Source organism: Rhea americana, unplaced genomic scaffold (genome assembly GCF_003343005.1).
Source record: "Rhea americana isolate MKP2758 unplaced genomic scaffold, rheAme1 scaffold_8, whole genome shotgun sequence".
Lineage (NCBI taxonomy): Eukaryota > Metazoa > Chordata > Aves > Rheiformes > Rheidae > Rhea > Rhea americana.
The window spans coordinates 4,772,336-4,800,108 of record NW_028186978.1 but is presented as its reverse complement, the minus strand read 5'-3'; the positions used below and the strand labels follow the sequence as shown (position 1 = coordinate 4,800,108).

At 40.0% G+C, this 27,773-nt stretch overlaps 1 protein-coding gene across 1 annotated transcript; it reads right to left on the bottom strand.

Annotated features, from left to right (window-relative positions):
• Positions 1–4,740: 4,740 nt before the first annotated feature.
• Positions 4,741–26,529, bottom strand: BEND4 (BEN domain containing 4). Its single transcript, XM_085322843.1, has 5 exons — positions 26,497–26,529; positions 25,580–26,144; positions 12,513–12,604; positions 8,207–8,447; positions 4,741–4,958 (listed from the first exon to the last, which is right to left on the bottom strand). The coding sequence occupies exons 1-5, from the start codon at positions 26,527–26,529 to the stop codon at positions 4,741–4,743; spliced, it is 1,149 nt and encodes a 382-aa protein (XP_085178969.1).
• Between the last annotated feature and the right edge of the window lie 1,244 nt (positions 26,530–27,773).

Sequence of the window (27,773 nt, the reverse complement as noted above, 5' to 3'; positions counted from 1 at the left end):
CCAAGCTTCACAGAACCAATTCATTCTTCCTTCCATACGTAAGTTCTCTCCTCTCTCTCTATCCTCTATCTATGCAGAAGCTGTAAGAGACAGAAGGATATTACTGAGACCAAAGTAGAAATGCTAAAACTGCAGTCACTACAACACAAGTGAGAGTTATGATTGCTTTTTGTTTGTTTGTTTTTTGCCTCCAAAGGTGTGTRCTCTGAGTAAGGAAAGTTTTTCACATGGGCAGAGAAGGCTTGCTCCTGCCTCTGAATCCACCCTCTTCTGAATTTTTAAGTTATTGCCCAAAGATATGGGAAGTCAGAGCTTTTCAAAGAAAAGTTTGTTATATATATATTTTTATATTTTTTATAAAGAGATTAACACTTTTTAACCTCGGCCTTTCAAAATCAGCTGAAATTATTTGGGTGATGCTTTCATCTAGTAAATAAATAATAAATAAACCAAATCAAAAAGGCAACTGAAAACCCAGATCTAGAAAATGTCAGCTCAACCAGTTAAAGTTCTGTAATATTACAGGCAGCCAAAATCATTGCTTTATAATGGAAGTATCTGGCAACCTTTCATAACGGATGGCATTAGCACRCAGTCAGGCCTGTCTTGCTTCGCAGCTCAGGAGGAGCGGTTTATGGCAGTGAACATTTCTCACTGTAGAGGCCATAATTCCTTTACAAACTATTTGGAGTCAGGATTTTCTAAAGCATTTAAGGGAACAGGAAACATTTAGTTATCACTGAATTTTGAATTAAAAGAGGATTTAAATTTCACCATCTGAAAATCCAGGTCTGAAGATTGCAGATGGGTACTTTGAGTGTTCTTTCTATCTAACAAGCGTACAAATATGCTAATGCTGTTTATATGTTGAGGTGAAAATGATATATTTACACTGGAATTTGCATAATCTTTCACTGCACTTGCCAGTAATTTATAGCAAAGAAGCATTTAATGAAAAAGACAGTGCTCCAGCCTTTCATATGAATCTAAGTCTAAACTGTGACTGCTGTCGCACTGACACAGTGATGTGTGTAGAGAAGAAGAGACACAGCTTTAACCAGAGACTAATTTTTATTCTGCATTGTTATGCAACAGAACAAATGGAACTGGAGGTATGTAGTAATAAAACCAATATTCAAATTAGAATTAACAGCTGAAATAGTAAACTGTTGGTAACAAATGTCTTTAATTAAAAAATATTGACTGTTTAAAAAATTCTCTAAGATTTTATATTTTAAAAGAAATGTGTGTTGCCACATAGAAAACAATTCACACATCCTATAGAAATTGTCACAAAAACCTTACTAGTCTATATTACACTATGCACTTTTTTTTGTACAATATCTGGTATAGGTCTATCCCTAACCTGTATTTACTCTACACAGTACAATCATCATTAGAAAGTATTCATAGAATTAACTACACCATAACAATAAAAATATCAGGATTAATGGTTTTTTAATCACAGTTTCTCCACAAATATTTGTCATAGAAAAAATAGCGAAGGCATGTTGGCACAGATGGGTGTGCGGTACTGCTACACAAAGTTTGAGAGAAGGCAGATACATAAATGACAGTAAGATTAAGGAGTATGGAAGGATAAGACAAGACTCTATCCTCCGGGGACTTTCTGGAGTGGCATGACAGATAGCAGTTCCCTTCTGTTCCAAGCCTGCCGTGCACAGACGGCAGCGTGAATGGGATACGGTGGGCGACTTGCAAAGCACCGTGCTTGAATACAGGTATGTCGCTGTGCGAGGGCTTACRTGCTATCTGTGACTTCAGGTCCCAKAGCATTATACCTAACCTCTTGGGGACATACCGACACTTCAATGTGTATGGTCTTACAATGCCTCATGTGTGAACTAATCAGAAAAAGCAGTTGCGGTAAGTTTTTATAAATGCAAAGGCTTAGGGCGAGAGGCCATGGTGGCAGCTTAAAACAAAACAGAACAAGAAATGATGTTACACTCTATTGTTTTAAAAGCAAACATGAACAAAAAAGATGAGTTCCTGTCTTCTAATGCCTATCTGTGACTGCTATTCATGTCACTGGCGATTGCACACAAGCAGCTGAGGGCAAAATTTTATTTATAAAGAAAGGTCCAAACCTGCAAAGCCATTTCTAGTGCTAAAGTGGCTTTCAGGATCAAAATACACATTTGGTTATTTTGCACAGTATGAGAATGCAGAATTGTGAGTGGCACCAGGAGGCTGGCTACACTTTTCTACACTAAAGATAAAGCTAGACTTAACTAGTTATTTCAGCAAAATCTTTAGATTATTGAGAGAGGTCCAGTAATTCTGTTCTGTGACTATTTAAAATGAAGTGCTTTTATTTTTAATCTCATACGATTAAATATTTGAAAGAAACCATCACAATGTTTACAAAAATACAGCATGATACATACGGCTGTGGACAAATTTACAGTATAATGTCGACTCACACATTCTGACATGTTTTACCAAGTAGTTCTGGCAAGTGTCACCACATTAAACATATACCAGCAAGACTTACACCATCTGAGCAATGTAACATCTTCTATTATAGTTCTTTTAAAAAAGTGTAAGTTCAACACTGAAAAGCTACTATAGCATATCTGTACTGTGACATTTTTATACACGGAATTTCTTCCCAGTAGGCCACTACATGCCATTGACCTTTTAGATGAAATCGCCTCCTGACTGTAGTGAGGGGTTTTGATCAAAACCTGATGGCCTGGTAAGGTCCAATGAGATTAAATTGTGTGTTTGTTTTTAGGAAGTAAATGAGAGCCTTTCAAAACTCTTTTAAAAAAWAARATTTTTTTTAAAAAAAAAAAAAAAAAAAAAAAAAACGCCCACTGAATTAAGAGGTACTGGACATTTAAGGGCCTAAAGCATATATTGGCTTGGAGAGGTCACAGCTGCAGTGGCGCCCGCTGCAGCCTGTGTCCTGAAGCTCCTCGCGGGTCCTGGCCGGCGGACGCGGGAGGGACGCCCGGCCCGGCCCGGCTCTGCAGGGGCAGCGTGCCCTGCGTGGCTGGCAGCGAGAGGCCSTTCACAACAGCAGGCAAAGAGCAGGCGGATGACAGGAAGAAATCATCGTGCGAGCGAGCGGGCGTTTGAGAGACTGCCTCAGCCCTTCCTGCAGGGTCAGGCAGCAGTCAGAGCAGCACTTCACACCAGAAASCCCCCCGGATCTTTAAGGAAAGGGTCGGGTGTACCTTTCCCTGCCCAGCACGAGGGAGGAGGTCGGGAAGGAGAGGAGAACGGTAACAAGGAGTAATTAGTAGCTTCCCTAATGGTTGGCACAAGGCGGTTAGGAGAGCMGGGGCGTAGGAAATAGGCGTTCAGGAGAATCAACGATGAGGTAGCGCTAGAGATGGTCAAACGTGAAGTGAATGTTCTTTCCAAAAACCAGTTCCCTGCCTCTGTCGGTCAGAAAATGCTGCCTCAAAAAGAGCTGATTCAGGCTTTGAAGTAGGGCAACCCTGGCCTGAGCGACCTGACAAGGGGAAATCGATTGAAGCATCCTGACACAGAAAAGAAAGGGGATGGTTTCTTTGGCATTGCGTGTTTCTAGAGYGTATCAATTTTTCCAAACTTCTGGAGTGACAATGGGCTCTTAAGCCTTTGAAGATAAAAATTTTGAGTGGACTGACTTTTTTCTAAAGTTGGTATCTGCTTCCAATACTACATTCTGTTGAGAATTGCCTTCAGTTTCAGCACAGATTTGTTGTGTTTTACAGCTCTTGGTCAGTCTATATCCTATGTTAACCTGCCATACAACCAAAAGGCTAAATTAGGCTCTTCTTACACAACCCTCCCCTGAGCGCACCATGGAGCATCTGACTATTAGGACCAGCACATTGCCTGATCTCTTATTTCAAGGAATAGGTACAAACCACAAATGAAAGCAAGAAYGAGGAAAGGCAATTTAAAACCTCTAAAGCTAAGTAGTACGGCGGCAGAATAGGAACAGACAAAGCAGAACTTGTCTTCTGATAGGGCAATTTGTTTTTTAGTAATCAATTTTTTAATGAAAACTGTTATGATTAACTCTAATCCTCTAAAAATGTAGATAAATGTAGTGTCTATGTGATATATAAAGCATTTTTTTTTCTGTTAGAAGGGCCTGTTATTGTTCTGAGTCTTTGGAGGATTCTGCTGTTGACGAATGCTGCTGTTTTAGGCAGGAAGCTTAATTTCCTGGTATAGTCGGCTAAAGGATTTCCCTGAATTTTCCATCTTGTGTGGTATTTTAATGTAACCTCTATAGTTATGCTACTTTCTGTTATGAAGTGGGAGACCATTTCTTTTTTGTCACAAGCATGCAGAYTTGTTCTTGTATCTCGTACTTGGGGAGAGCAAACAGCATTTAGTYGTTCCGTCCCAGAGTCCAGATCTGGGCTTGTTATCAGTAGGCAGACATGAGGGTGGCCGTTGTTTCTTTAGAAATTTTTGTAATTTTTTTTTAGTATCACGTTTCCTCTAGAACTATATGAAATGAAATTGTAGTTTCCCTTTAAGGGGGTTATGAAGGATTTGCAAATAATAGGCACTAAGAAGTCCCACAGGGTAGGTCTTGGAATGGGTTTCTTTCTGGTAACTGGGACATTATAGGATGGAGGAGCTGGAATGTGTGCTGTGTGTGTTCGACATGCTTTGGACTCTTAAATGACTTCAGGGTATATTCAACAAATAGTCTCTTCTAAGTTAAGGGGTTGCTACCGTTGTATGAGTTTCCTCTCACTGCCATCAATCGCCAGATCCATCCTGCATACCTCTATTGAAGACCTCRTCCTGTGATCCCGGATGGTCAGTCCCTTCGTAATATGAGTTCCCATTGTGAAGGAAAGTCCCCACTGCGCGCCCTTGCCGAGCGTGTCCCACCGCGTCACTGAATACCTTGTTTATTTGTTCTTCGGAGGGCATCCACCAGTCAGGGTTGGAAGTACAGTGCATCCTAATGAACTCTGCAGGAAAACATGCAAGGATAAAAAAAAAAACAAAAACAACTTGTCTTTGCAGCATATGTTCTTGCCTGGATATCAAAAGGTAACAGGAAATAAGAAACAGGGCATTACTGTTCTACTTAAGCGGAAGTAGAGCCTTATGGGAAATGCCATGATAATGCTAGTTGRACCTATTTTATTTCTGTGCATTTCTCCACATGCAATATATATTGCTGAGCTAATTATGTGATGCACAGGACCAGGAGATAAAATCTCTTCTTGCAGAAATAAAAAGAAATAATTCTAGGTGATTGCTATAATTCAAGGTGTGCAATACATGGAGAAATTAATATGAAAAGGGATGTATTTCATTTGAAACCTGCAGTGTGTTTGTACTTCATTGTGATTACTTTCCTGGATCTTTATGATCTCCCTCTGCTGGCTACTTGAACATCTGCAGACTGTAGTAGCCTTACAATGTGCCTGAAAATGTCACTACCATTATTTCAGTCTGGTGCTCTATTCTGTTTGGAATATCTTTCATTTTAAGTCCTACTCTTTTAATCTTTCTGAATATGACACCTATTTTTCAAAGACTAAATTGGCCTTAGAAATAGCTAAATGAGATGAGAGGACTAATTTGTTCTTTTGGAGCAAAGCAGTAGTTTTCAATGCACAAGAAAATGAATTGTACTACATGTAATTTGTCTATTTAAGTAGCTACTGCTTGCATGTATAGCTATTTGTATGAGATGATTACATTTTTTATAATTTCAGATTTTTGACATGCAATATGCTAAACTTGCAGAAGGCACCTTACCAATTCTGGAGATATAAATGCTAGTCATATCTCAAAAACAGGCATATTTGGACTCTGAAATATCCAAATACAATTTTAAATTAGAGGGCATCTTATTAGATATATTGGATACACTGTATCTTACATGGAACCTGAACTTCTTATTTATTTTATAACGTTAGTTATTCCCTCATGTGTTATTGAGTCTCCCAGGATATTTTTGAATTCTATTTTCTACTGTTGACAAGCCAACAGCACAATAAGCRGCATAAGGTAACTTCACGGCTGTCACAACCTCTCGAGACCAGGGAATACTGTGCTTTAACATGAGTTACCATGCCTGCAAGGTATCTCATCTGTTGGACAATTAGGACATGATTTTTGCATAGCTCCTCTAGCGGTGTATCTGCAAAAGTGATAGCTATCTTGGTTTTAGAGTCATTTCCTTGTAAATCTACACAGGCAGTGGTAATTCCTAGCTTGTTATGTTCACATGAGGCTCCACAGACTGGTGCTTTTCTCAAAGAAATGGTTACTATGTAAAGGAGCATTGCTGTAATTTAGGCCTGCCAGGCTGTTTTAAAACAGTTCCAGACATCAGTCAGTTATAGGAATACATTTAAAATGTTTATAGAAGTTTAATCTACTCTGAGTGTGCAGAGAGAAGCAGTTTGTTCTTCCTGCTATGGTGCGAAAGCATAATTGGATGTGCTGGGAATTAGTCAGACACCAGGTACCTTGGCTTGCAAAGGGGTAGGAGCCGCTGTCAGACTCTTGGCATTGCAGAAAGGGTAGTGTTCCCACCCAGACGCAAAAGCCCAAAGGGACAGCTATCTGTTTTGCTCTCTTGACTGGTCCATAGACACTGAGCATTTTGACTTCCTGTCTGAACTTCCAAGCAGCAAGGAAATTGGCCTTTCCCTTTCTCCCCACGGAGTGCTCCACACATTCCTTGTGTTTAGTACCTCCAAGAGGAGAGCAGTAGTAAACAAAAGATCATCTGCAGGTGGCTTTATTGTTGGTCTTGGTGGGAGGCAGGGAGCAGAAAGTGGAAGGAAAGAGTATTAACTCTGTGCTTGTGCATAGATTATTAGAATAAAGCCATTTAATAAATGATTAATACGCTTGTATTAGCCTTTAGTTTCCAAGAGAACTTCTGACACCCTGAATCTTGCTTCAGACCTCTGTGCAGTATGATGTGTGCAATGTACCTTCCCTTAATATTACGCTCTGAGGTAGTGTATTACCATATAACAGATTAACAGATGTTGAAGTTCCTGTGTAGTTAAAAAACAAAAAATAACCCCCCTCCACTAAAACTTGCTTTAATTTGTCTGTATGTGAAAACCGAGCTCATTACCTGGTTGCATCAGTATACCACAACTAAAAGTCTAATCTACATGGCTTTGCTGAATACTTCTAATCCAAATGGGCAGAGGCTCAACCTTATGTGTAACCCTTTTGGATTCCAGTTATATGAATACAAATATTTTTATCATCAGCTGACCAAAAAWTTAGTTTTTTCATTACATTGCTTAGTAAAAACTTGAAGCCAGTTGTAAATAGTATTTTTACGGTTATAAAAATACTATGAATTTTTGGTTAATTAAAGAAATGCAAAACATATGAAAGCCAGACACTGAAACAAAAAGCATGTTTTTAGCTGGGCTTTGAAAAGTAGTATTTTGTATGTCCCGTTATAAAGCCCAATAATAAGTCTTTCTAAGAATTTTAGGAAGCCAAAGTATGAACTGCCACTCTCTTTTGTGCAGCATCCTCACTCTTTGTCATTGTGAAATGCTCGCAAACTCCTTCTCCTTTTGTTGCTAAACATAWGGGTTTTTCTCACTGTTTTTCTCATTTTACGTTGCATCAATGCTCCAGAAAATAAGTTACATCCTTGACAATGTATTTGTATACACTTTCTATCTAATCAACCTGTAGATGTTTTGGGCCATAACAAATGTTCAAACCTATTTTGAAGCTTGGTAAGCTTTTGGCTCCAATGATACATTGTGGCCTTGATGTCACATATTAACTAYACTTTGGGCTAAAAATATTTCTTGGGCTCATTTTGTTGTGTATCAGTGGCAAAGAATGTCATCCTGTTGTTTTCTTATAAAAAGGAGTAATCAAGATCCTGATTTACCTTGTGGGTGTTTCATGTCCACTAGTATCATGTGCTCTTGTATTTTTCCCCTCTCTTAAAAAAGCAGCCATTTTTTTCTTGTCCTTATAAATTAACATATATATACATAAATATATATATATATATATATGTATGTATGTATGTATACACACCCACACACACACACACGTTTATATGTGTGGAAGGTTTCTGTCTGCTTGTCATTTGCCTCTGAAACCCCTCCTAGATCTGTAACTGTCAGCCAAACGCCTCTACTGAGCCAGAGCCAATGTGGTGAAATGAGATCACGTATGGTGGACACTGAGCGAAAAGATGCAGTACCTCTGAGACATGTTACTTTTACTGGATCCAGAGGACGTCTTTCAGGACCTGTCTCTCCTGACTGCACTGACCTTTTCCTTTTTCCAAGGCCGCATGAGTACTTAAGCTCATCGGTTGTGAAAACAAATCTGATGAGATAGCGAAGTAGCCGTCTTCCATCTTTCTTTGAAGAATTTACAGCCTCATCCCACTGTTTACTAGTGATGTAGACAGGATAGTTGTTCAGCAACTGCTTGCTCCCCTGAAAAAGTGAAATATTTCCATTTCATATTTTACAAGGCAAATAAGAAAAGATGTCAGTTGTAATAAAAAATATGCTTTTTAACTAGCTGAGATACTGACACACACACTGTAGTGAATAAGCAATTGCTGTTACAGAGAATGAGTACTTTTAAAATTACATTTCCATTTTCTATACCAGAATTTGGTGAGGGACAAGGAATGCATTTTGAGAGAGTGGTTATTTATAATTTGCACTTTAACAGGCAAGCTAAAAAGTATTAAGAACCAGTGGCTGGAGATACTGTTTAAATATAACCTTTCCTCTTAATGTTTTAAAATGTMTAAAAAAGGTCTTTGAAGAGAGTGATCAAACGAATCATTTCATGGCAGCTGATGGTTTACTTCAGAGATGACTTTTTTGCTCTATTTTTATTATAAATTTATTACTTCTGTAGAATACACCTGAAACCTGACAGCAGTTATGTTACTGTGAAAAATATAAAGAAAATAAATAAAGCAACTATGAAAACTAAAAGCTTCATTACTATTAATGAATGCCATATTAACTCAAATTATAGCTTTACACAAATGCCACTATGTCAGCTGGAAACAAATTTTACTTTTAACCTTCATAATTTGTGTGCTTCAATATTCCAACATTAAATGAGTGCTGTGGGACTAATTATGGAGCTTCCTGTAACCCACACACATTTATAAGCCCTCCTTAGCCAACTGTACCTAAACAGTATTACTTTAATTCTTGCCACTGATAAAATAGTGTAGCTYAGGATAAGTCAATTAACCTAAGATGGTAGTGTTAATATTCTTATTCCCAAGCAATTAAAGTATATTTTTAAAAAAAAAGAAGCCCAAACCCTCCTAGAGACTCATTCATTTTTACAGCTACTTATTTGTTGAGACATAAATCTGCAGGCTGGATTAGCAAAAGGAGCAGCTCAGGCAGGAGTTCAGCGCGGAGGAAGGGAAGGAGCATCGCGCCCTGCTCAGCGGGGGCTGGCAGCTGTGCGCCGTGCTTGCGGGCAGCTCCTCCAGAGTCACCCTCTTCGTCTGCAGATCTTCAGTGTCTGGAAACTGTTTTAAGGGATACCCTCGCCTTTTTCCATATATTTATAAAAGTCTTCTGGGAGCATGAAGTTTTCCTTGGGTATTTGCTTTTAATTTTTTTGATAAATACAGGGAAGGTTGCAGTTAGCTGGGCGGTGATGATGGGGCTCACATGACTCAGGATGTCACCGCCTCTCTGGCGGGGTGTTAGCGTCCCTGTGCTCRTGTGCTTCTTTTCGCCTCATCGTAAAGCTAGCTAGCTTGGTTTAAATTGCTGGCAGAGGCAGCTGTAAGCAAATCCCAAACCCTGCCAAGGCAGCCAAAATATGAAGGATGAGATGGGCTGTGTCCATCTGATGGGCCCCTCTCCTCCACCCAAAGTCCAACCCTTCATTCCCACTGCTTTTAAGTCCAAGTGTTGTAATCTCTAAGGGAAAGGCCCTTTACCTACAGCTGAACCCTCTAATGTTTGAGAGTTTCCCTTCACACTATTTGTCAGCTTTCACCGCTGTCTAAGGGACGGGGTCAGTTCCTCCCTCTGCRATCACGACACAACAAGCTGCTTTAATTTATGCCAGGTAAGTATGTCCCTGGGAAGCCGAAAATGTGGCTGAGGAGCTCTGCTGTGGAAAGGASGTTCTCCTTCATCCAGCTCAACTCTTCCTCTGTGAACATGGTGAGATGGGTGCTACAGAAAGCCCTTTGGTAGTATTATGTTCTTAGACTGAAGCAATATTTCCTTAGCTTGCTCCATTGAAGCGGCAAGACACAGGACCATCTGATCCCCATGTTGTCATTTATTTTTTTCAGCAGCTTGCTCAGCATCACTTCTACCTAAAGTTAATAATTTTCCGACTACAGATTTCAAAGCTTACTTTTTCCCCCCTATTAAATAATAATCTARCAAAGCAAGAACTTTTCTTATGGATGCCAAAGCACGTTACAAACTCCGGTTAACTCTCGAGGCTCCTTGTCCTGCTCGGTGGGCCTGGGCCACCCATGTGCAATTCAACACTAGCTTGTAATTGCACAGTGTAAGGCTCAAGGCCTGCTTATGTGTTTTAGGGATGGATGTTCCTGCGTGGCTTTGCTAAGYAGCAAGCTACCCTAAAAAGCTACCCTTGTGTTCAGGTGTGTTGTATTAATGGAGATACGGTCTTTTAAATCTGGTGCAGAAGGCCCCACATGCAAATTTAATGAGAGTTCACATTCCTATTAACTGGGGAGAGGGTAATAAAATTTGCGTAATTTCCTCAGCCCAAACTGTATTWTACTTCTCTCCTACTCCCACTGAAATTTAGGATATTTTCCCTCGTTCTTCTCCAAAGRCATGATACAGTGTTATGATGCTCTGTTAAACAATTACTGTGTTTCTGCTGCAGACACACTTCCATTGCTTCCTCTGAAAGCAAAGCACTTCTGGGYGAAAGATTCTTAGCAAATATCTGATGCAATTCGGTGCGTCCAGCAGTCATTAAACTAAAACAAACAAAAAACCTTCCGGAAAGGAAATAAGCTGATCCTGAAGAAAGAACTGATGTACAAATGTKTTCATGCTTATATTTGTATACGATTAAGCTTATGAATAAAAGATTAGCATCTTASTATGTGTTTAATTGAATAAAAAATGTTGTCACATCATGACAAGCTATTCCATGTGGGACATTACAGAACAGCCTCATTTTTGTAGTGCTTGAAAATGTTAGTTAAGCAAAAGAAAATAATAATAAAAAGGAAAATGAAAGCTTGGAATACATTTGGGTGATAACAGCTAATGATACACATGTATTTTATACATGATATTATATATAATATATATATAATGATATTATATCATACATACACATACATACACACACACACACACATATATTATTATATATAGTATAATGTATGTATGTGTGTATGTGTGTGTGTATATATATATACACACACACACATATATATGAATCTGCACAGGATAAAACTGAATGGAGAAACAAAGTGATGCAAGCCCTGAGCTGCTGCAAGGTGTCCTCCGCGAAGCTGAGGCTATGTGAGACTCGTACCACATACAGTTTAGGTGAAAGGCAGTGCAAGGTTAGACTAGACCTATGTCTTCCCTCTTAGGCTTTTGTTTGCATGAATCATGGCCAGTGACATGTATACACCAAACATTTGAAAACGTGCATGGTAAACGCCTCAAATACGCACAGTCTAAGCCAGAAAAGTCTCAATGCCAAAAGCYACCTGAGACATTTTAACAGGCCTGGGTAGAAACATGGTGGAGCAAAATTAATGTGAGTTGCACTGCAGCTGCTATCCAAATCTATATAYCTATCTGCTATACAAGAGGAGGACTTAAATTTCCAGCTATTTCRCTGCAGCACTTTCCAAAGTAACAAAACTGAAAAATCCCCCAATTCTTTATCTAGCATGTAACTGTCAACACCCATCCAAACACTACGAGAAGTCTCTATTATGGGTCTGTCAGTAAAATGAAGGAAATGCGTATCTCGGTTTTCACCCCTGCAGTAGACAGTATGACCCCAACTAGGCTCTAAGAGGCACCTTCCTGTCTCCGGAGCGATGGTCCCTGCTGTGCCCAGGCAGCCCCTCTGCCCCCGGCCCTTGCCGCCCCGTTTGCAGCCACCGCGACCGGGACGGCGCTCGGCAGGGCCCACACCTTGCCTCATCTCCCAGCCCCACGCAGGGCTTTCACCAGACCAGCCCCAGTCTAAAGGCCACCCGTAAAAGCGACGTTCTTCAGGAAAGATGAGCGAAAAATTATCCAGAACGACACAGCCGCAGCTGGCACAGTTAGAGGGCATTATACATTGCTCCATAAAGTCATCTCAGATTCGTTAGTGATGACTCTCTTCCATGTGGAGCGTTACTGTACCTAAGAATGCCAGTTTCATAAAGATTTTACACAATTTTACTAAATATATTCTTCCAGCACCTACTGATTTATTTGCCTGTATGTTTTCAAAGAATTTTCAAACATAAAGATATGTAGCTTGTCTTCACTGTATACTACCTCGGTCGGATGGTCTGCTGGCTGTGGTATCGTAAGTTGGTTGTGATGCTGAAGTACAGTCTTCAAATAATCTAAAACAGTCTGGCAGGGCACTGCATGAAACAAATTGCAATTACTGTATATTAGCTATCTAGCACAAAATAGAGCAACAATATTAAATCAASCAGTGTTCTTCAGGATCTGTTTGGTACTTTCCTGAGATTTACTTCAAATAGGAGATACTCCTCATTTTGTTTTGTGCAGTCATTTCTTTCAATAAACATAAAATAGGCGTTGTATGCTGAGAACTCTGACATCACTTTTATTTTCTGCCCACTAGTTTCAAAGCTCTTTCTAGTTTGAAATTATTACAGTTACAAATATAAATTAGGTAAGCAGTAATGATAATAAAAAACCCTGTAAATACGGTAAACAGCYCAAACCATACAAAGGAGAAAACATTTCTTAGACCTAAATCAGGCATCGATTAACATGTAAATATGCTCAAATGTTTTTGAAACTACAGTCTGATTAACTACACTGACTAGATTTAATGATTTGTATACTTCAATTTCTTTTCCCTCCCTCCTCCCAAATTTGTTACAAAACTAGGAGTTAGGCAAATTGTTTTATTGCTCTTGCTCTTGTGCTCCCTCCTTCCAGTCCCATCACCCTCCTCCTTTTCGGCAGTGGCACCAACATCCTATTCCCTTCYGCTGAGGTGACAGGTTAATTAGGGCTGATTCAATTATGGGTCTCTCTTAAGCAGATGCTGCCATATCCCTGATTAACTCTGGAGTATTTCTGCGATACTGTACTTTTCTCCTGAGCCTGAAATGTAGTAGGAGAATTAAACAGGTATTAACACAACATTAAGATAGACTTTTGACTAAATGAGCATCATTTTAAGGTACCTTGTCAATCTTACAATTTCTATGGGTTGTTTTTGTAAAGTGCTTGAGATCTTCCTAAATTCAGCTAAGAAATCCAGAAAAAAAATTTCAGTGTTCCTTCTTTTTTATTTTTTGGAATTCAGCCTTTACAGCTGCAAAAATCCAGTATTTTTGGGCTGTTTTTGTCTTAAACTGGCAATCAAAAAGAAAGCACTCAAATCGCTGAAAATGTATTAAGGTAGGATATTAATTTGCAGTGCTCTTCCCCAGATATTTGCACTGTTTCTTGGGCATACTGTGCAGAGTAACTGTGACCCTGTCTAGGTACTTCACTCCGTTTTGCACGTGGACTAAGTGCTATGATGTTTAGTTGTCCAGATATGCAAGTCAGCGCAGAATGCCASATATGGATAAATTCCTTCGTCATTTCACCACACACTGACTTTTCCGCAAAGACCATCCATGTATTTGCTCCTGCTTCATTTGATATCTACTTTGCTGTATGAGGTTACAAGGTTGTGGATTAGAAAAAAGTTAGTATGTCAAGTACTGGCTTAATTGCTTATAGGTAGGCCTGTGCAGTGCCTCAGACGTGTAGTTGCTACACAGMGACATTGCTGCARTACCTGAGCAGGGCAGCATGGATGACTTTTTTTGTAGGGGAAAAAAAAAAAAAAAAAAAAAAAAAGCGCACTTCTAAGTGTCATCAGATGGTTTTAGAAAATGTTTCAATTTTGAAAAAGTCAGAAGGGTATTCAAGCTCAATAATCTCACCAACATATTCTATAACCTTCCTGTAATGAGAATTGCATTTTTAGCATATAGCAGAAATCAAAACATTCAATCGATACAGCAAGTTCCTAGGTAGAATAAAAGAGACAAATGTAATAACCTCAGGAAATGTTTGAGTGCACCGGACGTTTGGAGGAGGTGTCTGCGTCAGGAAAAGATTTTGCTTTTTTTTCCAATGTTATATACAGGAAAGGTCATGGGGGAAGAATTCTTTTTTTCCAAGTCTGAAGGATGAGATCATATTTYGGGAACCTTTTCTTACACATTTTGTCAGAACAGGCAAGTCTCTGTGGTCAGTACCCTGCACCATCTGACTGTCACAGGGAATTGGATGAACTTGCCTGGAGAGCCTCGTCTGAGAAGGATGGGGATTCGGCCGACAAAGGCTGATTTTCTTCAGCACACAGTGCTCATCATAATGATGAAGATAGGGACAAACTACACCAGTGYTATTCAAGCCCCTGCTGAAAATAAATAAAATGCTAACTGAGGGTGTAGACTGGGCAGCTGGAAAAAGCTCTGTCCGATGATCCTGCTGATTAGCATTAGGTTGGAGGTGCATTGTGCTAGTAGAAGCTCTGAGTGCAAATGGAAATTGTGCCCTACTCAAAATATCCAATTTKGAGTGTGCTTTGTATTTTTGTATGTGTTTGCTGTGTGATGTGGCCAACATAAGATTAAACTRGGAATGTCATCATGTTCCCYGTTACTCTGGGAATTATAATGTTACTCTGTTATTAGCCTGGTTTTCAGGGAAGAGGCTCATAGATGAGCAAGGCTCACTGTCCTGGACAACGTCAGAGTCTCTGTGCTGAGGGTCTCATAAACTCCTGGTCAGGTGGAAGTTAGTGTGGGCAACCTTGATCTCCTTGTACCTTCTTGGAGGTGAAATAATGATGGGAAGGGCCATGACAGGTGACTRTACTGTTGCTTGAAAGAAAAGATGCCTGATACTTGCACACGGAAGATAGCTGAGAGCTTCTCCATTATCCCTTTCTTGCTGTTAGAAAACACTGTCCTATCTAAATATGACACTTCTACTTAGCAAGCTTATTGAACACATAGWTGCTGAAGCATCAACAACACCTGGAAGCTTGGGAGTTCTTTGGTCCTCATGAACCTGGCTTCAAAAAGAGTTTTTTAAGTTTGCCTTTGCTTTTCTGGTTATTTCTATCACAAAAGTACCTGSTGATGATAGCTGTCAGCCATCTTTGGTACCATTCATTACCTRTAATTACGTGGCGCAATGTGAGGCACTGAAAGAGTGCAAAATATAATGTGTCATAAATTTCCAATTTTAGGATCTGATCTTACAGATCAGGGTGATCTTTTACCGCTATAGGTAATTTCACCAGACTTTTCAAAAGTGTATTTACCTATGTTCTTCCAAAGGGAAAGGGCACAAGCAAGGAGACAACAGAAAAYTATTTAGCCTCTTGTGTTCCCAGCACATGAGGAAACACAGTTCTACTTTAGCTATATCCAGATGATAAAATGCTGGTGCTTTCTCATTACTAGCCAGAAATATGAAGGAAACAARAGGTAGCTGAAGCTTATTACACGTCCTCTTCATAAAAACAATAATGTTTCAGGCACAAAAATGTATGATTTTTATATCATTCTAATCATTGGAGCACATTTTGAGGACTTTTAAYTCATAAAACCTGCATGCATCACACAAGCTATTGGGTACAAATAACCTCAGCCTTTCAGAGAACAGACGCTATTTGCAAAGTTAGGCTTCTTGGATTGCTGTATCAACAGAACCCTAAAGGAAATCACCAAAAGGCCAGCTCAAGGCCTGAGAGCCAAAGCTCTAGTTTTGCATCTGTGTCCGTCTTACGGTTCTCCAAATGTTCTCATTGCTGAGACATAAGTGGAACTGTTTCCTCCAAAGCCTGTAGCACATACAACTTTCTAAGAGCTTTTGGCTCCCAAATGGAAGTGTGAATAATCATTTAAACCTACYTGCTTATGTATTTTGCTTTGATGTGATCACTAGGGAGTTAAGATCATGACCTAGAGAGCTGATTCTCTGCGTGCTTATGCATATACCCACTATCAATGACACTAACAACAGGGATCCCTGCTTGCTGTAACCAATGGAAAAGATGCTAATTTAGAAATAACAGTTGCCTGCTATGATTTAACAGAAACCCTGAAGGCAGGTGGTGAGTTTCCACGGTCTTTATTTTCTAACTGAGAGTGTAAATGTCAGTGACTCAGAGAAGGTACTGAAAGTGGCAAAGTCATCTAGCCCACAGGAAGCGAAAAAAGGGGGGGTCTTCAAGTAAGCTAAGTGGAGAGAACGAGATAATTCAGACCATTTTGTATGCTCGGGGAAAGCTGGTCATGCTCAGATGCTAAGCAGTGAATAAACAGGACATGCACAAGAGGTGGCAGGTCTTCATTGCTTGTTGATCAGTTTTAAGACTTCATTGCTATTCTAGGCGGTAAACATTTTCTAACATATGCTGTAATAAGTGTTTCTTTGGCATAGCGTGTCATGGTTTTCTCTGTGGAGTATCGTAATTTCTAATAAATAGTTGAATGGTATGTTGCCTACAAACTGTGCTGATTACAAAAGCTAGGGTGTGATCTGCTAGCCTGTCCTCCTGCTCTGCACAGCACCGAAACACCCTACATTAAATCCTCCTTACACCAGGCTCTAACAACCAGCAAAACTCAAGTCACCATTTCCCAGTGAGGCTGGCTATTCCCTTAGCTAGTTGTGTGTACTGTTCCTCCCTTAAAAAGGTAAGCCTTATTTCCAGTCTGCCTGTGCATCTTTTAATTTTCCTGGATGACAAAAGGGCTGGTTACATACCTATAGTCAGTGGTCAAATCATCTCTCAGTCTTGGCTTTAAGCTAAACAACTTAATTTCTCTCTCTTTCTAGGCAGTTTCCCAGGTCATTGCTGCTATCTGTGGTTCTTGGCTGAACATTTCCGAGTTTAACGCTAACCTTCCTGAGTTGCTGTGCTCGTGTGTGGGCATCTGTATCCAGTAGTAGGACTGTCAGTGCTAAAAGCAGAGTCTCTATACCCACYTCCATCCAAAGTCACACTAGCCTTTCTGGCCACACTGTGCAGCAATATTCAGCCAGACATCTACCACATCTTCCAAATCTTTCTCTGCTTCCCAGTGGCTGAAACTGGATAAAGCCTACGGTCTTTGTGCCTAAATAATTACACTGGRTTGTATCATGTGCACAGTTTTTGAGTTTATAACCTGTCAACTTCCTCACTCACTGCTATCTCTAGCATCTCTAAACTCTTAGCAATGATTTTGTATTTTCTTTCAGGACACAGATGAAAATATTAAAAACATAGGCTATGAACAGCGCCACAGAGGATCCCTCTAGAAATTCGGCTGCCTCACAGCAATTTACTATTTACTTTTTTTTTTCACTTTTATCACTCCTTGTTTCTGTTCATAGTGTTATATAACACCTTGAATACCTCCACAACACTTTCATCAACCAAACTTTTCATCTCATCAAAACTATAATTTGGCAGGATGTTGACTGGTCCTAATTCCACTATTCTCATTTGATATTCTATTACTGAATTCTGGATAAGCTGTGCAGTTYTTTTTTCTGTGATCAGTATCAGGTCAACAGACCTACAATTGTCTGGGCCATCTCATGTATCCTTTTACAAACACCTGATACAGTATTTGCAGCTTTCAGGCTTCGGGAGTACCCCAAATATCCCCAAACTTAATGAATATCATAGTTAGGGCCCTTTCCCTCTACTTCCATTTTGTTTTAGCTCCTAAAGTGAGGTGTCCAAATCTCTTGATCTTTAAAACACCACGTGTCGGTAGCAGCCGCCTAATGTYCTTGCTGAGATGCCAACGTTTGCTCAGTGGTGCAGAGCTGGTGTGCCCACGCGGTGTCAATGCCCCACGGCTTGCCCTGCGGCTGGTGGTCTCTGAACAGCTCTTGAACAGTTTCGTCTCACAACCTGAACTGTACGGGCCTGATCTGAAATCAGCATCTGCTCGCCATTTCTAAAAACAGCGGCAATTTTGGTGCTGACTCACAAGCTCTTCAGCTCTCCCTCTGCCTCGGATTGTCTGGGCGGAGGCTGCAGTAGACAGCTGGGGTTGCAGACCCAGCTGAAGCTGCTATTCAGTGTGGGTTAACGCCCAGAGCTAACTGCGGAAAATGAAATATTTCTTCCTGATTACCATCATCGACATATGGTGGCATGACTGCATCATTTGACTCTTCCTGAGCATGAGAACAGAAGTATTTACTGAACAAGACCATATTATGGGCAAAATCTACCATTTCCATCCAGTAATGGACCACTATCAGTATTAGGACTCCTTTTATTTAATTTGCCTGGGAAAGAATGCATTGGATCAATCCTAATGCCGCTGCCCACAGAATGCTCCAAATGTTCTTTTGCTCCCATTTTAATTTTTTACTGCTCCCTAACTTCTGATTTTTATTGAATTCTATCAACTTCCCCTTTCCTTCACTTGGTATGTTTGAAACTGCTCTTTCACTTTCCCTCTAAGCTCATTGTTTTCATAACCCACATGATTCCTCCTCTCTTTGACATCTTTTTTGGGCCTTCACTAAAACCTTTTTAAGTGATTCTCAGTTATCACTCACTCTTATTTTATTTCCTTCAGCTCTAATAACTGTTTTTGATTTTATGAAACCAGCTTTTTATAAAGTACCAAGAATACTTGTAATATTGGTTTGGGCTGAACTCTTTTTGCTTGTTATAAATGTAACAGAGTCATGATCACTTGTATTGATATCGGTCAAAACGAGGATATCCCCCCCCCAAATAAGGCCTTCACTGCAGTACGCTCAAGGTCTGGTTATGCTGCCGTAACAGAGAGCGGTAAAYGAAGAGACACTTGAGCTTGCTTTAAATGAGGTACCCAGCCGCTCCATGAAACTGCCTGTTGCCCGCTCAGCCTGACAGTTGCTGGGTAAAGAGCCGTACAGCACTGCGACGTGTCCTCCTCCTCCTCCTCCTCCCTGTGACCTTGAGCAATTCTTCCCTCAAGTTCATTTTAGGGCCATTCTAAACTGAGGCTTGACTGCCAAAAGATGTAACAAATAATACAGAGCCTGCTGATGAAAAAGGTGGTAGTGCGAATTTCTTATACTATAAACTGAGACCCTGCTCTGGCTGAGATTTGGACAAGCGTGCGGAGTAGCATGGCTTCTACCGTGTTAGCTCACGCACTCATTTATTTCAATAGTGAGTTGAAAGCTAGCTAAAGTTGCATGGACAGCCTGTGAGGAGAACTTGTTGGGATGTGGTGAGGTGGAAAAAGGAGAGGAGCAAGGAGAGACGAGCGTAAAGAAAGAGAAAAAGGCCCTTTACTCACTAAAGAATAACTGATCTGAGTGTTCAAGACCTGACAAATTTGGATTTTTATAATTTGATGGTAAACCAAAACCAGCACACATTTTGACAGAAAGCAGCCAGCGGAAAGCTGAGAGCAGAGGAATCAACGCTATGCACAAAGGGGCACTAAAGACCAGCTAAACTGACCTACCATGGCTGCCAAAAGCAGGATGGGAAAAAAATGATAGCAAAATATCCCTTTATTTTAAAAAATGTTTATCTCTGTTGGGCTTTCCAGGTGGAATGCAAAACCTTTTTACTTCTGTAAATCTGTATTGAAACCCCTTTTTTTTTCTTTTCCCTTAATTTCCTCGTGCAAAGCATTTCTTCCAGGAAGAAGAATGTGCCCCTTCCGTATGCCCCTGGGATATAAACCTCTGCCAAACCAATAATAGAGGGAAAAAAAAGACAAAAGAAGGCAGCTGTGCACTTCTCCCAGCTCAGGAATGCTGCCACATGCTTCTGTGGCTTTTACTTTTGTGCAAGTTTCTTCACATTCCTTCTGCCTAGCGGAAGCTGCCTCTTCTTGTCCTTGAAGTCTCGCTTTCAGTTGTAAAGACTTCAGGACAGGGACTTCGCCTACAAAACTCTACATACATTTATATTCCTAATAAGTCATAATGAAACGAAGGAGCCCACGATGAGTGGGGGCAGTAGTTTGTGTCACTAAAACGCTAACTGCTGACCCGTAAAACACAAACCAAATTTGAGACAGATTTCTCCAGGGCTTCCTCAGTCTAGCAAGGTTGAATCAGAATTTTCTACAAAATTCCCAAGAGCTTTCATTCCCCAAGGCATTTAACAAAAACTTTCCGATACACGTTCTCACACAGACTTTTACAAGGCCAAATCTAAAACTAAAGCTGTGTTACACCATGCCAATTCACAGGGGCTGTCTTGCAGAACAGTCCTGGTAAAGCACTTGGTGACTGCACAGGCTTACAGCCTCCTCTTTGAAGCTGAACAGCAGAGCAAGGCCAGAGATCAGACCAAAACATCCAGAACATCAAGGGAAACCARAGGACGAGTGAAATGTGAACATCAAGAAAAAGAGGGGGAAAAAAAGACATGAAAAAAATCTTTGTCATAACCCTTGATGGCTGCTTTATCTATGCTGTTGCTGGAGTAGGATCTCTGGAGATGTAATGCTCCAAAAACATAAAGGACRGGATTTGTAGGGGAATACTTTTATTAGCTTGTCTGATATGGCCAGGAAAAAAACAGTCAAGCCTTGGGCACACAAGCCCTTCTGGAACACTTTGACTTTTTCAATTACATTGATATTAACTCTATCTGCAAATCCCACTTGCTTCTACTTCTAGCCAGCACCCACCTCTTCTCTTTAYGTTACCATCTCTCTATATTTCATTTTTTTCTTCATCTCCAACCTTCCTATTGCTGGGATATTTTTTTGCTGCTGGGCCCATAAGGTCACTACAACTACCRTGTTAACCATCCACTGCCTTCTCTTACTTTTTTGCACCCGTTTGGTATTCTCAGGCTGGTTTGCCTGAAATCATGCAGCAAAGCGCAGAGCACCAGGAGGCAAAACCTCACTCATGGCTCCAGGCCTTTGCTTCAACCACTGGGAAATATTTTCTCCCTTTCAGGCCTGCACCTGTGAGAAAATCACAGTGGCAGAATCAGAGGAGTACTGCACAAGGTTCTTACATAGCATCTGGTCTAGATGCAAGTCTTACATGCAGTTTCACAAATAACTCTTTAATTTTACCTAGTGGGAATGCCCCAAAACCCTAATAATTCTTGAACGGAGGAGAGAGATTAGGTCACATTTTCCTCCTCCTATAGATGGAATTACTTTGCTCTGTTCTTTAAGATCTCAAAAATTTAAAGAGCCAAATTCCTTCCAGGAGTGATCTGATTTTATTTATCAAACCAAAACAAAATAACACACTGAATGAAAATGTTTCTCTTTTTTTCAGTTGAAATGAAATCTGAGAATGTTTAGTCAATGCATTTGCCTAAAAGAAATGAGGGAAAACTGCACAAATTCCAAAGTGCCACATTGCTCCAAAACAAAAGCACTGAAATATGATTTTTTTTCTTCATTTATTCCATATCTGAAACAATTGTGATTTCACACAAATTGATGCATTGTTTCCATCAAATCAAATGGGTATTTTTTGAGGAAAAAATACAAGAAACAAAACTTATGCAGTATTTCACCCATGTAATCATTTTTCTCCAGTGATGATCTGCCAAAGAGTGGTATATCCATTTGGCTATAGCCAAAAAGATGTTACAACACTGGAGGGCTTCTATAACTGCATCAGAGGGCCACAGGGAGGAGTGCTGATAACAGAAAAAACTTATTTTTTGTGTCCAAAAGATGCAGGAGTATCTATCTTTCCTCTGTAATATTTGTTACAAAAATGTCATTGCCTTTACATTTCATCAGAAAACACTCTTCTTCCTGGCATTCTTTTTGTGAGCAATGCAAATGGTGTTTTGCAAGGCTACAGTTAGAGCTGTACTGTGGTAGCTATTTTTAGAATGCAAACTCTCATGGATTTTAAATGGGCCTTTGCATATGGAAAGTGAAAAAATGCTAAGTATTTCAGGAAGAAAAGACAAAATGATTCAGAGACAGTTATAGAACAGAAGGGACGGGCTGGTACTTTTATCATGTTTATCGAGTTGCTACAGGCAGCCTCCAGCTCTTGGGTTGAGGGCACTGTGTGCATTTCCTACTCTCCCCAAAGAGCCTAACGTAGCTGCTCTCWCAAGGTGAAAGGCAAAAAACACGAAGCCAACAACCCCCTCTTCCAGCAACTTGAAAGGACAGTGTAACAGCCTCCATGCTAATCTGGTGGCCTTTAAAGCCATTCTCCTCCGCATTAATCACGCAGACTGAGATGTATGACCAAGCAGGGAAGGAAGTTTTTGCATTCACTGAGGCTAGTCTCACATTACCAATGGGGATGAACAATACCAAAATCCTCTGACGTGGCCTTCTGGTGTCCCTCACGAGGCCTGCAAAAGTTGCCTTGATCAGCAAAAGTGCTCCGGGCAGAGAATCAGCATTGTACCTCTTTACACACAGAGTTGGGTGTTTCAAGTCAAAAGGAAATTTGTGGCAACTTCTCTGGAACCACACCAGAGTAAAATCACCTTTTTAGACAAAAAAAATCATACACCTCCTTTACTCCATTACCTGATTTTTGACTAAACTTGCTCAGTGGCAGCTGCAGGGACTAACCGAGGAGCTCAGACATGTCCTAGCATGTAGCAATATCAGAATGGCAGCCTCTGTGGTCCTTAATGTTTCCTCAAACATTTGGTTTATTCTAGTCCTATATATATATATGTATTTTACCTAAACAGCAATGGATACATTTCATGATGATGTTATGCTAGCTAACGAAGTCTTATATCCTCGCATATTTATTTTAGATATTTCTGTTTCCACTGATATGCCACTGACAAGGTGTTTTATCATTCCTAGATACTGAAAAGGGACTATATTTATGTAACTTTATCCTCTTTTAAAGTAAGATGAAGTGTAACTGTGATGACCCAGGTAAATACTGTCTGCTTAGMCTGGCATTAATCCTGGCAAAATACAGGAGATCACACACGGGATTCAACTGACTAAGAACTAAAGAATATGAACATAATTAATGCCAGTCAAAATGGCTTTATGGAAAGTCAATCTTGTCAAACTAACCTGATGAGATTACAGGTCGCTCTTTGATGAGATTACAGGTTTGACTGATAAAAGTTTAGTTGAATAGATGTAACATACCCAGACTTCTGAAAGGCATTTAACTTACTRTGACTGTGTCACTCTGATTGTAAAAGCAGCAATATACAACACCAGTAGACTGTAACATCCATTGACTAAGAACCTGCTACTGTCATCTCAAGTCTTTGTCAATGGAGCACCATCATGAGCAGAAGACATCCTAGCAGGAGTCTACAAGGTCTAGCATACCAGGACTGGATGATCCARAAATTGTTGATCCAGCAAATAATGGGAAAACAGGGCAGTCAAAGCAATCTGAATCACTTAGTAGCTTAATACAGCCAAATACAAAGTTACTTGTTTAGGGAAAAATGCACACAGAACAAGAAACTGTCTTCTGGGAGCTGTCTGGAGACTTGTTGTGCTGTCGCACAACCTACGGCCAAATAAACAGGGCAACAGTGAGTAGGAACAAAGAGACTATTCACTTTCAGTCAGGCAGACATGAACATATTACATGCATTGCCAGTGTCCAAATTTTAAAGAAATGAGCAGAGAGGAAAAAACTCATCTGGGGAGGTTTAAACAGCTAGTTTGCTTAGTTTATCTAAAGAGGGAAATTAAGTCAGCTTTCAGTATGAAAGTACCTTTATTCAAAAAAAGTACTWGGTATTAAATAGCACTCCATTTAGTGAAGCAATGCATAAAAATCAACAGGTAAGAGCTGATTTCAGATAATCAGACAGGGTATCAGGCACTCATTTTTAACAACGTGATTAATCACAGGAGTCAACTGTCAGGGAAAGCTGTAGATCTACTGCTTCTCAGAGTCTTCAACTCAGGACTAGAGACTTTCTGGGATATTATTTAGTTAAATGTAAGTTGTGCTTTAGTCTATGTCAGAGAGGTTATGGACTCTATAGAGATCACTGGATGAAAGCTGTAGGTCAAATTATAGACCTTAATGATCATTTTTGGTCTTGTATTTCTGAAACTATGTCTCAACAGGAGATGAAGTCCAAGGGATTCCCCTTGTCATACAGTGCTTCCATGTGGTATATGAATCCATAAATGTCCACTGTGTACGAATTATGGGGACTTGAGATTTTTGGAGGCAGTATTCTAAGTTCTGGGTTTTCTCTGCCCTGGACAATGTCAGTTATGAGATTTGCTGGTAGTAGCTATGGACCAGTACACAAAAGAACAACCCCACGTAATACAAATAAATAATAACAGAACATCAATAGCTGGGGAGAAGAATGGTGAAAACTCCTCTCCCTTTCCTGATTCCTTTYTGCTCAGATTTTGAAACTGCATCTGCATTTTCAGACAGCAGTTTATTGCTGTCTTTTTTCCTCTCCACATAGCTAGCAGCTTTGGAATATTTTCTCTCACTTGCAGTCCAGCTAAATTATCTATGCTTTTCTCTCATCTAGGGATTAGTTCAATGAACTTTGCATGGTGCTGACTTAAGCGTTTCAAATTTTAGCTAGCAATGTTGCAACTCCCTAGTGTGTATAGATATGTCAGAAAAAAAATGTATTTTATACCTGTTTATTTTATCTTTACTAATCTCCAATTGCTTTTAGTATTACTATTTGAAGTGCATTTTTGCCTGTGCTTAAACTCAAGAGGATAGGGGGTCAAGACACTTTGTTCTCATCTGATACCACTCTTTGAATATCTCAGCGCCTCTCAATGATGGAAGTCTTGTGTTTAAAGGGGTGTGGAAGGATTTTTTTATAGAGGGTTTTTCTACTAGGTACGATATTCTGCTTCRTTCTCCCCCTTAAAGTGACCATTGAACTGGAGAAGTTGTTGTGGAGCCTTTCCTAGATTTTACTTGAGAGGAGATTTATGCTTTCCACTGAGCTAAGAGAGGTTTAAGAAACACTTCAAGATAAAAATCCATTTTGTTAGAAGTATGGACATAACTTCGAATAGTTTCTTTAAGAAACCAAAACGGACCCCGAAAAAGGAATTAGGTTTGTAGCTGCAACATCACAGATAGTTAGGCAGAAAAGTTTAAGTTTCAGATTACTATGACAAACTAACTGATAGTTTGGGACTTGTGATTGCAAGTACACGTATGTCCTGAACACAGCTCATGAGCCTAGGATTCACAATTCATACGGATGAGTATCAGCAGGTAATTTTCTGGTGGGCTCAGTCATCGGAATTTTGGTCGAAGACAAGTTCCAGTGTTCAATAACCATGACCATAACCTTTAATAAAATGACTAGAACTTACAACAATCTATTACCCAAACTATGTTTATCACTGACTGAAAACACGATATGGCAGGGGATTATTTACCTGGAATGCTCTCCAATTTTCTACGAAGTTCCTCATTTTCTTGTTGCAATGAAATTACCTCCTGCTCTAGCTCTTGACAGCGAGGGCAGTAACCTTCTTCCTCTTCCTCCTCTTCCTCTTCTGGAAGTGTAGAAGATGATGGGTGGCCATGAGATTCAGAAGTYGCTGGAGATGTCCATCCACCTAAAGTGTGTACTGGAGAGGTTGAAAGCGGATCCACATCTGCCAAATGGCTAAAATCATTTACTGATGAGGTGTTCTGAGAAGCAAAGCTCCCAGAAAGCAAATAGTTCTGAAGGGAATCAGTAAAAACTCTCAGAAAGGCTGAGGTTTGTTGTTTCTTTTGCATATACTGCATCTCTATGTCTAAAATGTCTGACGTCTGACTATGAACCATTTTCCCAAGCTGACATTGCTCTTGTCTTTCGCTATAATTTGGATTTTCCTGCTTTATACAAGAAATCATGGACTGAGAGTGATTGTTGTCCAGTAGTTTTCCACCACAATTTAAAAGACTCAGAACTCGGCTGCACTGCTGGGCAAAGGCATCCAGAATCATACGACTCTCTGAAACAAAAGAAAAGATGAATCACAGAAACCTAATGCAAAAGGTTATGCCAGGCAGTAGCAGCTAGATGACTGTACACAACCATTTACAGTAGCATGCATCTTATTTTTGAACACATGAAAAGTATGGCTTCTGCTTTAATACTTCTGCAACACTGTGATTTAAAACAATCCTGACTTTGTTTCTATTTTGAGAGTGCCCTTGTGCCCTTGCTGTTAATCAGAAATGCATTGTGATGATAGTCACTGCTTAGTGCCATGTTCTTTCAGCGGGATTAAGACAGGAAAACAGGGAAGAAAATACAAATTCCCTTCAATTTGCCACAAGCCAAAGTTCAAGTAAGTATTGCTTCTAATGCCAGTTTCAAGCTGCTTGTGGGCATTGAATGTGCATGTTTGGAGGATTTTATACTACACTGTCTTCCTATGCCCTGTTGTCTACTTCTCTCCAGTAAAGCTCCCAAGCTTCGGTTTTCTTCCCTTTCATCTTTACTATATGCTTGATACTGGGCCACTCCACATGAACCCGATTTTGGAGGATAGAGGGTCAACACACTTTGTTCTCATCTGATACCACTCTTTGAATATCCTCTTTTCCATTTGCTCTAACTGCTTAACATGCCCAGGTTTCACTGGCTCAAGAAGAATGAGTGCAGGACCCTCTTCTGAAACCAAGGCAAGCATCAAACGTACAACATGAAACTCTTCTGGTGACAGGAACAATTTATCTATGCTGTTGGCTTCTTGTGAATTTATGGACAGGCCAGTATCATAGTGGTGTGTAGAGCAGAGTTCTTCAGGCTACTGTAAGATGATCAGGAAACTATACGTGGTGCTATGCAGCAGCTTCTGGAAGTAGTGGCTCAGTTTTGGAAGCACTATAAACCTGTGATGCAGCACCTAGTCGGACCTGCCTTTGATAACAGGAGGTGCCAAATATCAGGGAACAACAGTAACTAACTACAATCTAAATGTAAATAGCAGGATGGTTTAATTGTCACAATGTCTATGTATGCAGAGTCAAACTGTCCTGAACAGTCAACTCAGCATGTAAAATGACCAAAATACCTGATTTATGCTAAGATTAGACTCTCCGATAACAGTAATGCCTTTAAAAAACTTGTTTACAATGTATATATAGCTGAGTCCCTCTAGGTGTTTAAAAAGATGTAACTAACATTTTGTGTAAGATCAAAAAAAAAAAAAAAAACAGACTGGTTTAAGTGCTGCCAGTTTTGGAGAGCTCTTCTCAGGCTTGTTTTTAGAAACAAGCACCTTTACTTTTGAAAAGGCAACCAACTACAGATGCATCCCCAACCTTCACTTATGTTAGTTTGACTGTTCAAGATGAAAACATGGCCTCATCACACAGATAATATGTAAAGAACAGAGACTTTCAGAATCTGGTTCCTTATGAGGTGGCACTTCTCACRGTACTTCCCCATGATTCAGGAGATATGCTGGAAAATCTACATTTTACTGAAGTAAGATGTACAGCTGTCCTGAACAATATTTTAAATAACACTGATTCAATTTTTTACCATCCTCCAGCCAGGTACAATGGGAGAAAAGGTTGAAGCAGCATGTAAATACTTAAGTCTTGAACAGAGCTGGAGGAGAATGCCAC